The 14654-nt window shown below is 37.4% G+C and overlaps 1 protein-coding gene across 3 annotated transcripts in view; it reads right to left on the minus strand.

Moving 5' to 3' along the window:
* nrxn3b (neurexin 3b) overlaps positions 1-14654 on the minus strand; it is a 252380-nt gene that overhangs the window by 183505 nt on the left and 54221 nt on the right. Inside the window, exons 5-7 of one of the 3 annotated variants that reach the window (XM_087806280.1) lie at positions 6791-7092; positions 5569-5613; positions 3888-4049 (exon numbers count right to left, since the gene is read on the minus strand). In XM_087806280.1, the coding sequence (XP_087662406.1) occupies positions 3888-4049; positions 5569-5613; positions 6791-7092 (509 nt within the window). Of the gene's footprint in view, positions 1-3887; positions 4050-5568; positions 5614-6790; positions 7093-14654 lie in introns of those variants that run through there. The other 2 variants (XM_087806278.1, XM_087806279.1) reach the window with 2 other exon arrangements.

Here is a 14654-nt window from a genome sequence, read left to right on the forward strand (position 1 = left end):
ACGTTTTATGTCAGCCAATCGTGGTAGCACTAAAAAACGTATTGATATTGAATTTAAACGTCTACGAATTTTAAATTTGAATTCAGAAAATGTATTTGTTTTAATTATTGTAATTAGAATATCAAACTAAAGGTGTAAAAAAAGAGAAAAAAAATCATTTTTACAACATTCATTTTACATTATTAATTTATAATTATAACAATATATTTAATACAATTATTGATATTTTAAAGAGAAAATAAGAATGAATGACTGAAAACAACTTCATCTACTAATGCTAATACAACTGCTAATGCTTAAAGAGCTGCTAATGCTAAAACAACTGCTACTACTAATATGACTACTTATGCTATTTTTTAATAGTCCTGCTGTTAATATTATTCCTAAAAATTATAGTAATGATAATGACTACCACTAATAATTATTTATAATAGTAATTATTTATAAAATTTAAAAAATATAAAAACATGCTGCTGATAAGAGTCTCCCAAAATGTCAATGTCCTAAAAAATTACTTGTCCTAGATGAAGATAAAGTAAAAAATAGTTTTTACTCTTCTGTCCCTAAGATATCTTAAAAAGTACACAAATATAATTTTTTAAAATGTTTTAATGTTGTTTGATTTCATCTATATATTCCCGGCAAAACCTATTTACTACATGTCCTGATGATTCCTGTTGATTCTGCTTCCCTTCGTCCTGATGGGCAAGTCTTTTTATTCCCGAGTACCTTGAAGATGCTTGTAGACAGTATGAACAGCAGAGCAAGATAAAGGAGAGGAAGGTGAGAAAGAGAAATGGGCTGAGAAGTAATGACGCGTGGGGGAGCACCGGGGGGCAGATAGCAACATCAACAAAGGCGGTGTGAATATATAACTGCACGGACGTGAGATCACGAGAGCGGTCACGAGCAGTCATTTATTGTCCTGGAGAGTAGGTGGCACCGTGCCTGCTTAATAGAGCGACAGGCGATGGAGCATTTGAGGGTAACGCCGTACTTTCACTGCTCGGGCACATGGTGATTCACCTCCATGCCCCTGTCCAACCAGTGCTCACTCTAGAGGGCCAACTCTGGCTGACTCACATCCACTCGGATAAAATTGGAAACTGAAGATAAAACCACTTCACGCATCACAGATCCAAGATGAAAAATGCAGTCTTCACATCAGACGCTCGCCCATTAATAATGCTGCCTTAAAGTCAAATTTAAACATCTACAGCCTCGAGGTAAGACAGAGGTAGTAGCTCGTGCAACACTCTTAACGGAGCAACAGAGAAGGGCGATACATTATTCTTTGAATCGCTCGTCTTCAAAACATGTTGATTTCATTCTTTTTTCTGTCGTTAAAGTTCAGATTTAAAAGGAAAAAGAATAAAATGTATACATGAGTTTTCAGACTGTAAGATGTATGTATCTTAAATAGAAATTAGAAGCACCAAATACTTTTATTTATACTTATATGGCCAAACAATTGTATGTACTAAAGTGATCGCCAAGAAGCTCATTTCCACCCATTGATAGGCTGATGGTCTCCAATTAGATATTTGAAGGAACACGGTTTGTTGCGAAGCTGTTGCAGCCCAAAGAAAATTTGACGAGTGAACCATTGTCACTGCAGCCACATTGATTTGATTGTACGCTTTTGTTCAGTTTGGAGAAATCATCCCTAACTCTCGTTGCTACATATTTTCCATTTCAAATTATGAACACTTCCTTAAAATAATTGCACACACAGAAAAAAAAAGGAACGGATCTTATCTTGTGACAGAATAGCTACTGTTGATAAGAGACTTTGGCTAAAATATTTTACTGATTAATTCAAACTTTGTAATATTTATTCAATAATTATTGTTTGTTATTGTTTCATTAAACAGCCACAAGTAAAAAAAAGAAAAAAAGGTACGTTTGTGTCTGTGATTGTGCTTCCCTTTGTGCCCGAACCAGATAATAAAAAGCTTTGTTTCTTGCCATTATAGCCCTATGCAGTAAAATCCCACAATTAAATTAATTATATTATCAATTAAGCAATTTTATTATAGATATAAAGTGTGCAAAAATGACTCACTAAAATGTAAATAGTTATTTAATTTTAATATAAATAGAATTAAAAAAAAGGTTTGTTCTTATTACAGAAAACTAAACACTGACACTTCTTCATTTTAACGTATATTAAAAAATATACTCCTATTTGGTTTACGGTTCATGAATCTTTCCAATATATACTATGCACATATTAATCTTCAAAACAAGCACAGTTTAACCATCCTCCTGTGCTATTGTAAATTCAACCCACTGAATAGCAATAAACGGTAATATAGGCATAATTAAATATCTTAAGAGCCCCGATATGATGTCTATTTAGCTTGTTTGTATTTTAATTTGAATGCCTGCTGGGTTGCTTTTTTAAAACGTGGAAACAACTCAGGGTGCCTGTTTATGTCAGTTTTACTCATTATAACTATGAGCTTTGATGAAATATATTTCCATTCATTTTAAATTCATTCTCCTCTTACCTGTTAAGGAATCAGTTTATTTGATACAGTTTTAATAACTAATAATAACTAAATGTTGATAATGAATGAATCTTAAAATCAACGTAATCGACAAATCATCCAAAGCAAATTTACCTAAATTGTTTCCAATATTTTATATGTATGAGCTCATTTCTTTTTAGTTTTCATCGATTCCTACAACAAATAACGGCAAAAAGATTGGTGACAACCATCAAGCCAACCTTTTAAAAAAAAAACGAGTCTTCTTGTCTACTTGAAAGTCATCCTGGAAGCCAATAATTGTCCAAAGCGTTAATTAAAAACCATCATGCTACTGACTCAAGACTCCAACTAGAACCTTAGAAAAACATGTATTTCTTTCATCTTTTCAGTTGCCTCTGGCGGTCTCCACGCTATCATTATTTTTCAGAATCCGAATAGGTCAGTAGAAGAAGTATGTAAATGAAAGGGTGCTCATTTTTAAATTATTAGTATATATTTTTCAAACTGTACTTACAAAAAACACTTACGGTCCAAAATCTGTGATACACATTTCTTGAAATACAAACAATATGGTTGACTGTATATTTGTTAGGACGTTTATGAGCTGACGCTTCAGATAAAATAAGACAGAAGCTATTTCTAGACATTTGCCCACACTCTGCGGGAAGTTATTATGCAGTTGATTTGGCCATAAGAGAAGCCTGATACTCTATGAGTCGAGTCAGCAGCTGTAATTGTTTTTGTTTGTTTTAATAACTTCTGCTTGTGCCATTATAATGATTACTTTTGTGTTTCTCTCGCTGCTCAAGTAAATACATGCAAATTAATTCCAAGCTTCACACATATACAGAAAGCATGAGTATTCACAACAGAAACAAGTACACTTAAATCAACAACTACAACATGTAATATTGCTTACACAGCAGAATAAAAGACAATGCAATGACAAATATCTCATACAAAAAGGTCAATTTTAGATTTTAACCATTGTTTTATCTCTGGGTCAAGGTGACCCCAAAGCCAGAGAACAATGTGTTTGTGGTATCCCTTGTGTCGTCTCTGGGTCAAAGGGAACGCCCTCCACCACTGCTATCTATTTATTTCATTTTTTTTCCAGGCCTTCGGGTCACCTTGATCCAGAAACAACACAAGGGATACCACGAAACTTGTTTTTAGGCCTTCGGGTCACCTTGATCCAATAACAACACAAGGGATACCACAAACACATTTTTTCCAGGCCTTCGGGTCACCATGACCCAGAGATAATTCAAGAGTTAAATAATGTATATTAAATTAATCCATAATTGTTAACGACCAGTAACTGGATATGATCCCTTCATACGCAGACTGTTCTACATTCAATCAAACACCATTGAATTCCAAGCATCTTACCTCTTTTAGGCAGCCCATGAAATTGTTGCTAACTGGGGACCCGGGAAGGTCCGCAGTGCTGGGACTCCCTCCCACATAGAAGAAATCATCAGACCCAAGCATGGTGTAGTCCTCCTGGGTGTAGCCTGTCGTGGTGAGGATCCCATCCACGGATATTGTCACCTGTTGAGTGGTAACACATAGCCAAAGCCCAACCATTACACTCTCAGACTTGATGGGTTGCTGCGTCTAGATCACACCTCCTTCCTTGGTCTGCATTGAAAATTTCTCAAACTTCATGTTGATTCCTAATCATTTGATACCTTGACGTAATAGTTTAGACCGTTTGATTTCTGGTTAATGGACTTTTTTTTCTTTTTTTTTTTGGAAGATTCACAGGACAGGTAAAGAAAATATGGAAGAGGCATATTTTCTTTATCTTTGATGGGGGGTAAGAGAATGGATATTTTGGTTTTGAGAATTCAGGTTTGGGGAGGGTTAGTACAATGTTCAAACCAAGGACTTTCACTTGTCTTAGGTTTGGGGGGTTCATTTTTGTATTGCAGACAAACACACGCACACACACACACACACACACACACACACACACACACACACTCCAACTACATGTTTGCTCGTACACACTTCCACGCCGACATCCTCTCATCCTCTCATCCCTCGCACACATCTTTAGATCCACATGCATGCAGAACAAAGGGAGGCTTTTTTTTTCCACACATGTGCAAACCAAGGTAACCACATTTGGAAGGCAAATTAAAAACATTAAACTGGACATGAGAGGGAATAAATCGGAGTGATGTTGCCATACAAAGCTGAGGGCAGGCGACAGACCATGCAGTCAACAACGGGGACCACATACAAACAGTTACTGAGAATAAATGATTGGGGGGGCAAACTTTCCAGTCATGTTGATCAATGACATCGGGTCATCAAAGTTTAGGGTTGTTTATTCTCAGAACCTTATGTTGTTGCATATGGACTCTGGGCTTGGATCGAGATCAACACCACTTCCACAAGCATGCTACCAAAACACACACACACACAGGGAGGGCAGAGTGGGTGAGAAGTGATGGGAGGAGGGTGAGTCAATGAGTGTTAGTGGTTATTTTGAATGACAGGGTTTATGATTTTGGAAAGAGGCTGATGAGGTGTGGGCATGCCATGCGCCATAGTGAGTTTGAAACAACTGTCAGAGCTCCCGCAATGAAGCGAAAGGGTTGCCATTTCTGGTTTTTCTCTTGTAGGGCTCGGTGTCGAGGTCCCCGTCTTTGCTGGGATTGTGGTAAGCTTCTGTCAGTTCTGGACGACAGTCCTCACAAAAAATGGGGACTTTTTGTGTGAACATAAAAAATAATAGTAGCCCCAGTAAAGGCGGAGAGGTCAATTTGTCATTATTATAAATCTACATTAATGTGTACAAAAATAAAAATAAAAATTCAAAAAGTAAAAGCCAAAGTGATTAAAAAAAGGATGGGGTATTGTGGGGAAAAGAAGAAGGTTGTTGGCAGGTCAGGGAAGAAATTGAGAAGAAGCGACGAAAGAATTTCCCGGTTATACAAACCCATCTCCTCATTTTTTGATAAGAGTGTCTAGGATGGAACTCAAAGAGAACAAATAAAAGAAGAGAGGGGGAGGGGACACACGGCAAACCCAAAAAAAAGACAATAAGAATGATATCTACCAGACAATGTAGTTTGTTTACCATAGCGTGTCCAATGCCTGATTGCTTTCCAGAAAAAGGGGAAGAAAGGAAATCAAAAGAATAGTGAACAAAAAAGGTTGTTAATAAGGATGGACAAAAAACATAAAAATGAAAATTAAGGATGGAGAATAAGGATGTTAGTACATTAGTTGGTTAGATCTCGGTTAGTTGTAAAACATGACTTTTATCATGGATGAGTTAGTTAGGGAATAAACGCTACACGATTTGTCTGAGATTCAGTGGAGTAACACCGAGGCCATCCAAACCAAATTTTCTACATCAGAATCCTGAAAGAGAGACAAACAAACAAAAAAAAAGGGACGGCAATATCACATCTACATGAAAATTTGTGTAGGATGGCTCGAATCCCTGCAAATACTGTAGAGTTTATTAACCCGTTTAAAAAAAAAAAAAAAGAGTAAGTTAAAGAGGAGAGAAGATGACATTGAAAGGAAGGACAGAGTGACGGTAAGCAACCTGGAGTATTGTGACAAAACTAGCTTCTGGACTTTGCCAGACCGATTTCCAGAGTTTTTTATATTTTCAGGAATAAAGGTTTGAGTTCTTAGCATTTTATGCCATAGAAAAACAACTGTAAATAAAAGGATAAAAAAATACTTAAGTGCACATTTTACAAATCAACCGTTAAAATATGTCTTATTAATTACATTGAAAATAAACACAAACAAAGAAAATAGAAAAAAAGTCTCCTAATCGGTCTTTTTTAAGAGCTCTTGTTTACTTTGAGTATTTCATTAATATCGGGCTCAAACTGCAGACACTCAGCCTGGCTTCACCGTGAAAGTCTATATTCTACGCAGGCATAAAAAACCGGAGATAGCGAAGCAGAAGTGCCGGCCTAGGTGAATGCAAAACAACATGTCGTTATCAGATAACTCTCTCTTAAAAAAGGACGCCGGGAACACAAGTTCACTATGACAAGGAATTATAGAGGACAACGCTTCGAGCGGTATCTTTGGTCAACTTTCCTGGCTCACTGTTTTGTACCCTGGAAGTGAAAATAAAGAATGAAATGGAAGTTAAAAGAAAATAAAAGCATGTTAAAGTCAAAAAGAGAACACCATTGTTTAATCAATGTCCTGAAATATGGCAATGTGATGACTTAAAGCAGCTACTCTAAGGCAAAAATAAAGAAAATCCTCCCAATTCCAAACTCTTTATCACTGTTACCCTGGATTACCTGTCTCAGGTTGCGCGTGACTTTTATGTCGTGCCAGGCGTTGTCATTAAACTTTCCATTGACCGGCTCAACAATGGCCTCGAAGGCCCCGGAGCCCAGATTGATGACGAGAGAAACGGCCCCGTCTTTCAGCGCCAGGTTGACGTAGTCGGCAGATTTCCCCGTGTGTAGGAGGAGGCCGTTTCGCTGCCAGGTCTTGAAGGACAGCGTGATCTCGTCGCTGCTGCTCTGGATGGGGTTCTGAGACAAGTCGTAGCAAAAGTACTCCGACCCACGGAAAGTGGCCACGTTCTCCTCCCTCACTGAAATGACAGAAGAGAGAAGAATGCATTTTTAAAATGAGTTTCGGACAAACAACGACAACAAAAACGATCCACGTTTTGTGATGCAATCCTCAAAATCCTCATTTTGTGTTAGGAAAAAACTTGCAACACTCGTAGACATCACATCGACCTTAATATGGGCTGATCCAACAACACCTAACTACCAATTATTAGGCTCACATTGAACAGTAAAAGTAGGAAAATAAAATCACAGATATATCTCAACAACAAAAGTAGATTTAGAAGAGATTAGTTTACAAACTTTTGAGTCCAAAAATTCTATCCGAACTTACAAAGTGTCTCCAATAAAATATGCATTATAACCATTTTATATAAGGCATCAACGAAGAGAAAAGGAAACCGCTAATTCACAAAAGAAACAATCGAACATGTTGGCACACATTTTTACAGTGGTTTAGAATTAATTGTTTTAATTAGTAGCATTTTAGGGCCATTTTATGTTGTAAGTTGGATAAATGTCAGTCATAAAAAAAAAATCTACCATCATATTTATGACTAGAAACAGCGCTGTCAAATTGATATGACATAACATATAATATACATTTACTTTTACAGTATGTATGGAGTATGTTTAGGCCAGCAGACAATTCTTTGCTGGACCTGAAAGTCCACCACTGAAGAAAGTATTATTTACTTGTGATGGGTTGATGGTGGCAGCTGATGATGTATCACGATACAGTTTGAAAGGCCACTAGGTGGCACCCTCGGTAAAATGAGGCCAGGTTTCATTGAATAAGCAGATCAGAGACAATTATTATAAAGCAGAGATTGGTATCAAATGGCCTTTTAAAATTAAGTCTAAATATAAGGTATAATTAAATACCAATGTAGTATCATGAGGCCTCATCAACCTTAACAATTATTTACTTAACAAAACAAGGATACGATGTGTCAAACAGAAGGCCAGGGGACCATATACATGATAATGTTTTCCTTGGATATCACAGGGGTAAAATAAAAATCTTAAATGTCCTCTCTGGGGAAAAAAACATTGAAAAGAATCTTAAAATGAAGCGGCATAGAAGGTATTTGAATATGTTTGAACTCTTTCAAGAGTTCTTTGTGGTTTTCTAAACAACTTGGCTTTTTTAATTTTGTTTTAAGGGTCTAGCAAAGCATAATATATTTTACCCGTTGGAACCGTTTGAGAAGTTAAAATGGATGATAAAGGATTATCATCTGATGTCCTCTTTTTAGGAGGATTAGCAGATATATCCGTTTTAGAGGAGGATTCAACCCAAGATTCCATGAGAGAGTTACAACTAGATCCCTCAGAGACGGACAATCAGTTTAACCTTAAAGGTAACAAAGTATTTTTGCTCACAAATATCACCATCGTATTTGTAGATGTATATGCGATATATTTCACATGCACGTACCGTTTTCCCAGTGAGGTGATATAAAATAACCATGTGTGACTTATTTATGTAAAACCTGGAGGGAACTTTGTTCAAGGACAAATAAGACTTGTTTGTCATAATTACAGCTCTCATGATCCCGCCATTCAGCTCAGGTTATACAAATCTGTCTGTACAAATGTGGCTTTAGGTTTCACGCAACAGCCCCCAGACGGAGATGGTACTTTTGATAGAACACTATTCCCAGCTAATGGTGTGCATAAATCAAACTAAGCCTGATTTTATAGATCATTCCACAGTTACAAAATGACTTCTCTAAGCCCATTTTTCAGGCTGACAGTGAGAGTAAAGTGAGACTGTTGAGACCGACCAAAGGGAGTCATGGATTTATTAATTTTTTATATGAACATTGGCTGTTTACTTCTGATTTGTGAGTAGGAAACTGACGAAGGTGAAAGACACTGCGAGTCCAAGTGTGAGTCAGAAAGAGCGGAAGAGACAGAACAACACGAACAAGGATACAAGCTGCAGGCAGGAAATGTTCATTTTGTTGCGCTGGTTAGAACTATATGTAAACACGAGTGGAGCCGGCAAGCAGAACCGCCAGAGAAAGACGGGGAGTAAAAAGACTCTTGAGAGAGCAACAAAACCATGTAATGTTCTGATAAAAATTGATTCTTCCTTTACGCAAGATAAGAGAGAACGTTTAATATGCTGATGTTAAATAAGCAACAACAAACATAAAAAAAAAGGAACACAACTAATGTTTTCTCTGCTTTGTCCTTAAAAAATATCTATCTTTCCAGATAGTCTTTTTACATATTCATGTCAAGGCGACAGCACTAGCAGTCATAACACTTTACAGTACTTTCTAAGCGTTTGTGAAAAAAAGCAATGTTGCAAACCATTCATGTTATGCAACATTAATAATTTCTTGTCTAAAATGTGCTATAGCATCATCTCATTTCATTTGCATGCTAATTAAAGCATTAACTTCAGTGCAGTAAATGATCTTAAACCGCTAAATATGCTCTACTTGTTCTTGCACTTACATTAATGACCTTTTAATCTAGTATATAATTAGGTTATATTAAATTCAATAAAAGTATATGTAAAATACTGTTGTCATGTGAGCGAAGCGAGTGAAAAGAGGACATAACTCGAGAACCACTCAGACTGTGAGACACAGCTAATTTAAACATTCAGCCGTATATACAATATGGACGTAGTATCTACGGCGTCAACATTCTGTCACTGAATTACAATTTTGATGCAAATTTGTGCGGGCTGAATGATGATTGGTCGAGAAAACTACCCATTTTTAGTTGAAATACATGCAAATACACACTCACTTACAAGTCAACCTAACCACTTCCTCTATAATGCACATTTATGTTAAACCATGAATTGGAATATAATGAAAAAGTAAATTTAAAAGTAAACTTTTTGTCTGGGTGTGTATGCGATTATGTTCTTTCTGCAACAAGCCTCAAGTGGTCACTCAATAAACTGCATCTTTTTGCACTTGTGTATTGGCGGCATTTTTTAATTTTCCCTCATTCATTACACCCATACACTTTCTGTGTATAATGAAATCATAAGTTGCAACAATCTTTTGAAATTTCACTACATAACATGATGTTTTAATGTTAAATAATTCCTAAATGTACTACTTTCAATGCTTAACAATCCATATTCATACTAGCAATGCATACGGTGCATGCAAAGATGTCAATAGAACTAATTTAAGACTTTTATTAATAAAAGGTGGACAATTGCAGTCACTCTGCAGTTGAGCCATGTTCTGTGAATGTTTTCTATTGATCACATCTGGGGTTCATATTCCTTTATTTTTTGCCATCGTCATCAATATTCCATCTGTGAACAGTCTGGCTTTACATTGGGGACAAGAGTTCGATTTCAAAAATCCACTGGAAGCAATTAGCTCCTTCATTCCCATCTTCAGTTCACTTCCGTTCCCCTCGTGTTGTTTCCCCCCACGCCGTCCGAGGAGGATCTGCAGGGTGACCCAAGGGTCCTCTCAGAGCATATAAAACCTGGGCTCTACAGAGGTGAACGGTGTAACCTTCACCCCTTCTTTCTGGTAACTATGGATTCAGAACAAAACAGATCAATTTTATTATGATGTTTGAAGAGATTGAGATAAATGAGGATAGATATTGTATGTTTCAGGACTGGTTATGTGATTGCAGTATACTTTAAAATTATGTATTTTTTACATTTTGATATGTATTCTTCGGCTTCTACTGGATTCAACCCCCCGATTTACCTCTTTTCACTTTGCTTAGTCTCAACATAATTGTTACCTGAACCTAAACTACCAAAAATATGAACATAAATAATCCTCTAAAACGGAAATCTTCCTTTGATCTCAACACCCTAAAGCATGCATGGTCTTGTCTATAGGTTTCCAGCTTTGGGCTTTGAAAATGGTGTCTCGTATTTTAAGGTGTTAAGGTGTAACATTTGAGCAGTACAATCTTACACCTTTTGTAGCTAGTGCTGTGTTCTTTGGGGATGTGTTTTGGGGCGGCAGCATGACCTTGACTTTGGGAGATAGTAACCGACTGGACAGGCTGATCAGAAAATGTGTTTTTGTGATGGGAAAAGTGTGGACTCTGTGGAGTCAGTCCTAGAGAAAATGTTCGTATGGAAAGGGTCCATCCATCTATCCAACTATCTGTCTGTCTATTCATCCATCCATCCATCTGCTGACTGCTGAATATCTTCCACACTCAGACAAACCCCCCTGACCTGAACACAGAACTCTGCTTTTAGCTTGTAGCTATTGTTGTTTGTGCGACATCAGGGGGAGCGGAAACTATTGAAGGCTGTGCCGTCATCCAACCGACTACTTTGAACTGGATATGAAAACACATGCTTCCTTTTAGCCCAAGTTTTTTTTTTTACTTGCTAAAGATATAGTGATGTAAATTCAAGGTTCAAGCAAAGATAGATCAAGAGTCAGAGCCAAAGAACAACAGTTTATCACACTATTTTCTATATTCTCTTTTTAAATACTGGTTTAGAGTCTAGAGTTTTAACCAGGCAATTACTACACAAGTACTCCCGATAGAAAGACTTGAAAGGCAACTTCCTGCAGCTCGCATTGATCTATATTCAGATAAAAGGATTGGATTTACTATCTAAAATATGTTACGTCACAATGTGCGGCGGGTAACATGTCGCATGCCACATCTTAAAGAGGCTGAAGGGAAATTGTCAGCCAACATTTCTTCCCTCATAACCTTGTGAAGCCGCAGTGAAAAACCTGTCTAAGACTGCCTCTGATGTCTGCACTCACTGGCAAGAGTGTTGCTCTTGAGAGAGACAAAGAGAGTGAAAATATAAACAGAAGTGACACTGAGGAAGCAAGAGTCTGGTACAAGGGGAAGCTGGAGATGAAAGTAGAAGCAAGGCTGTGAAGAGAATAAAGAAATCAAATATAAATAAATAAATATCTTAGGTGCCGGCGACCAGAAGTCAACGTGTGAACTACTGCTAATGCTGGTTAAAGCTGATTCCCTTCAATTGATCCCCAGACACAGAGACGACATATCATAGGAACTACAGTGTTTTTTTTTTTACCCTACTGGCTTCTTTAATCAAATAAAAAAAGCTCAATACACCAAAAAATGAACACAGTCCTATTCAAAAACATCACACGTAGGCTTCAAATAGCAGTTTTTGTTCGAGATCATAATTAAGTAGCTTTCCTAGAAAAGCAATAAGGCTTTCATTTTCTCACGCCGAAATAAAATGATTTCAGAATAAAAGAAATCAGATAAACGCACAACAGCCTTGTGTGTTATTCCTTTAAGGACATTCCACAGCCGGCTGTTCTTTCCCCAGGTACAGTCCTCCAAGGTGCGTTGATGAAAGATAAGTAGAATACAGTTTTCATTTTATCCTACTTCAGGGAGATGCTATGATCATAAAATGGATGAGAGACATTCAAAGAGCTTTTTGTAAAGAAATTTTCTTATTGGGACAGGATATTCGTGTGTGTTTCATGTGTATACCATTGACCCTGTTGCTATTTGCAACATTTAAAAGGTTATACAAAGTATTGAATTATACAATACAATAGAGAAATCGATTTGGTCAAAGACAAGAAATGAACAAAAGTGTAGGATATAAATAAGAGGCTAATGGTTCATCACATACTGAATAAATGCAGCCGTGAAGGAAATACCTCCATGTTGCTCATCTGTAACGTCCATCTTGTATTGAAGCCCTTACATCCTTAGCTACAACAGATTTCCCATTCAGGCAATGCATTTCAATTTAACTGACACATTCAGCAATTTTCGGAGCCCAAGATTTTACAACCAATGACCATTAAATCTCCTTATGTATAAGGAACGGATAGGTTCTTCAATGTTAAAATAAAGTGCTAAAGTAACGTTCATTTTTAAATTTCTATTACTAGTTGATTTAGGTGTTTCTTAAATAGAACTTGGACCTCTATTGTACTCATCAGTATGTGTCTGTTGGTACAAAAAAAAAACATTTTTTTCATCTGGAGATTAAATCTTGTTTACAATAACCACACCCACTCTGCTGAGAATGGTCCAATATTTCTAGCATTATCTGTTTGTTAACGTGTCATTGTTATTTTATATGTCAGTGCTGATAAAAAGCCAACTTTGCTCACATCTTTATCTTACCTCAGATCAAGAAATGCCAGACTGTGTAGGAGTGATTGCCTTCTCAGCAATATTTGTTTTCATCGCTTCCGCTCACCCCCTTAACACTGATATTAAAAATAATGTCACAGGAATTTGTCACATGTTACAACCAATTGTCCCTCTTTTTGGAAACCACCCAAGGCATGCCTCTGGCTAAGCTTGTTACCATCACCTTGCTCAACAGCTTTTTGCAAGTGTGCCCAACTTAGAATGGTGTCACTATAGATGCTTATTAGGAGGTGATAAGGTCTCCACAGAGCTGGACTTCTGTTACAAGTGGATGAGAGTGAGTGGAAGGAAAGGAGTGGAAATGAAGAGCTGTGGCAGGTGCCCGAGGTCCAATCTCATCAACTGAAGCAATTGTGCAAAGCGAAGCTGGAGAGACGAGCCGGAGGGAACAGTGTGACTTTGGGGAGTGAATGAGAGAAAAGCAAGGATGTAGTGAATGCCTTTCAATTATCTAACTGAATATCTATTCCTAAAATTGTGACTCTTAATCTACCACCTAATTGGGGTTTTAATAGTCTCTAATACCTAACTCTGTAATTCATTTGTAAACTACATCTTTTAAACAGATTTAATTGGTCACTGTTTACACAATTTGAATTCATCTGCACCGTAGATAATAATAGCACCTAGCCCAGGAAACATACTTCATAAACCCTTTTGTCGTGACCCCACGGCCAGAAAACAAATGTGTTTGTGGTATCCCCTAGGTTGTCACTGGGTCAAGATGAACGACCTCCACAGGTGCATATGTATTTCTGGAAGCCAGGGAGGTCGTTCACCTTGACCGAGAGACAACCCAGGGGATACCACAAACACATTTGTTTTCTTGCCGTCGGGTCACCTTGACCCTGAGATAACACACTTTTTCAGCTATAATTATGTTTTGGTTTCCGACATTAAAAATGCCTTTTTTTTCTGATCCAAATTGAAAGGGAGTGAGTGGTACATTGCTATTCCATATGTTCCACTGCTGTGCTTATCGCAACCAGGACATCAATCTCTGCAAGATGTCTGGCACATCATCGTTTAATAATTGTGAACATTCTCAGCCGGAACATAGCTTTACATCGCTCATCCTGTTTCACTTCACTGATCAGTAAACAAATCTGATTACTTGTCAAAAAAAAAGGATCCAACATTTATAAATATGTAAGGGGTTTTAATACATACCCATATCCCCCAAACTCCCTTCCCTGGATAAAATGTTGTCCCAAAAGCCAGTCAGTCATCAGAACCGACGTAGCTATACAGGCCATTATCTCTGCTGTCAGGAGGCCGACACGCCTCCACCTCCCAGCATCCGTCTCTGTCAGTTCACATGTTGCCTCTGGATAGAGTGATCGAGCATGAAGCCGCATGCTGCCGATAAACAGCACCTTTTTTGAGATATTGTTTACTTAGAGTACCAACAAACTTTAACATCATGCTGTAGGTTTTGTAG

Source organism: Callionymus lyra, chromosome 13 (assembly GCF_982586985.1).
Source record: "Callionymus lyra chromosome 13, fCalLyr1.hap1.1, whole genome shotgun sequence".
NCBI lineage: Eukaryota > Metazoa > Chordata > Actinopteri > Syngnathiformes > Callionymidae > Callionymus > Callionymus lyra.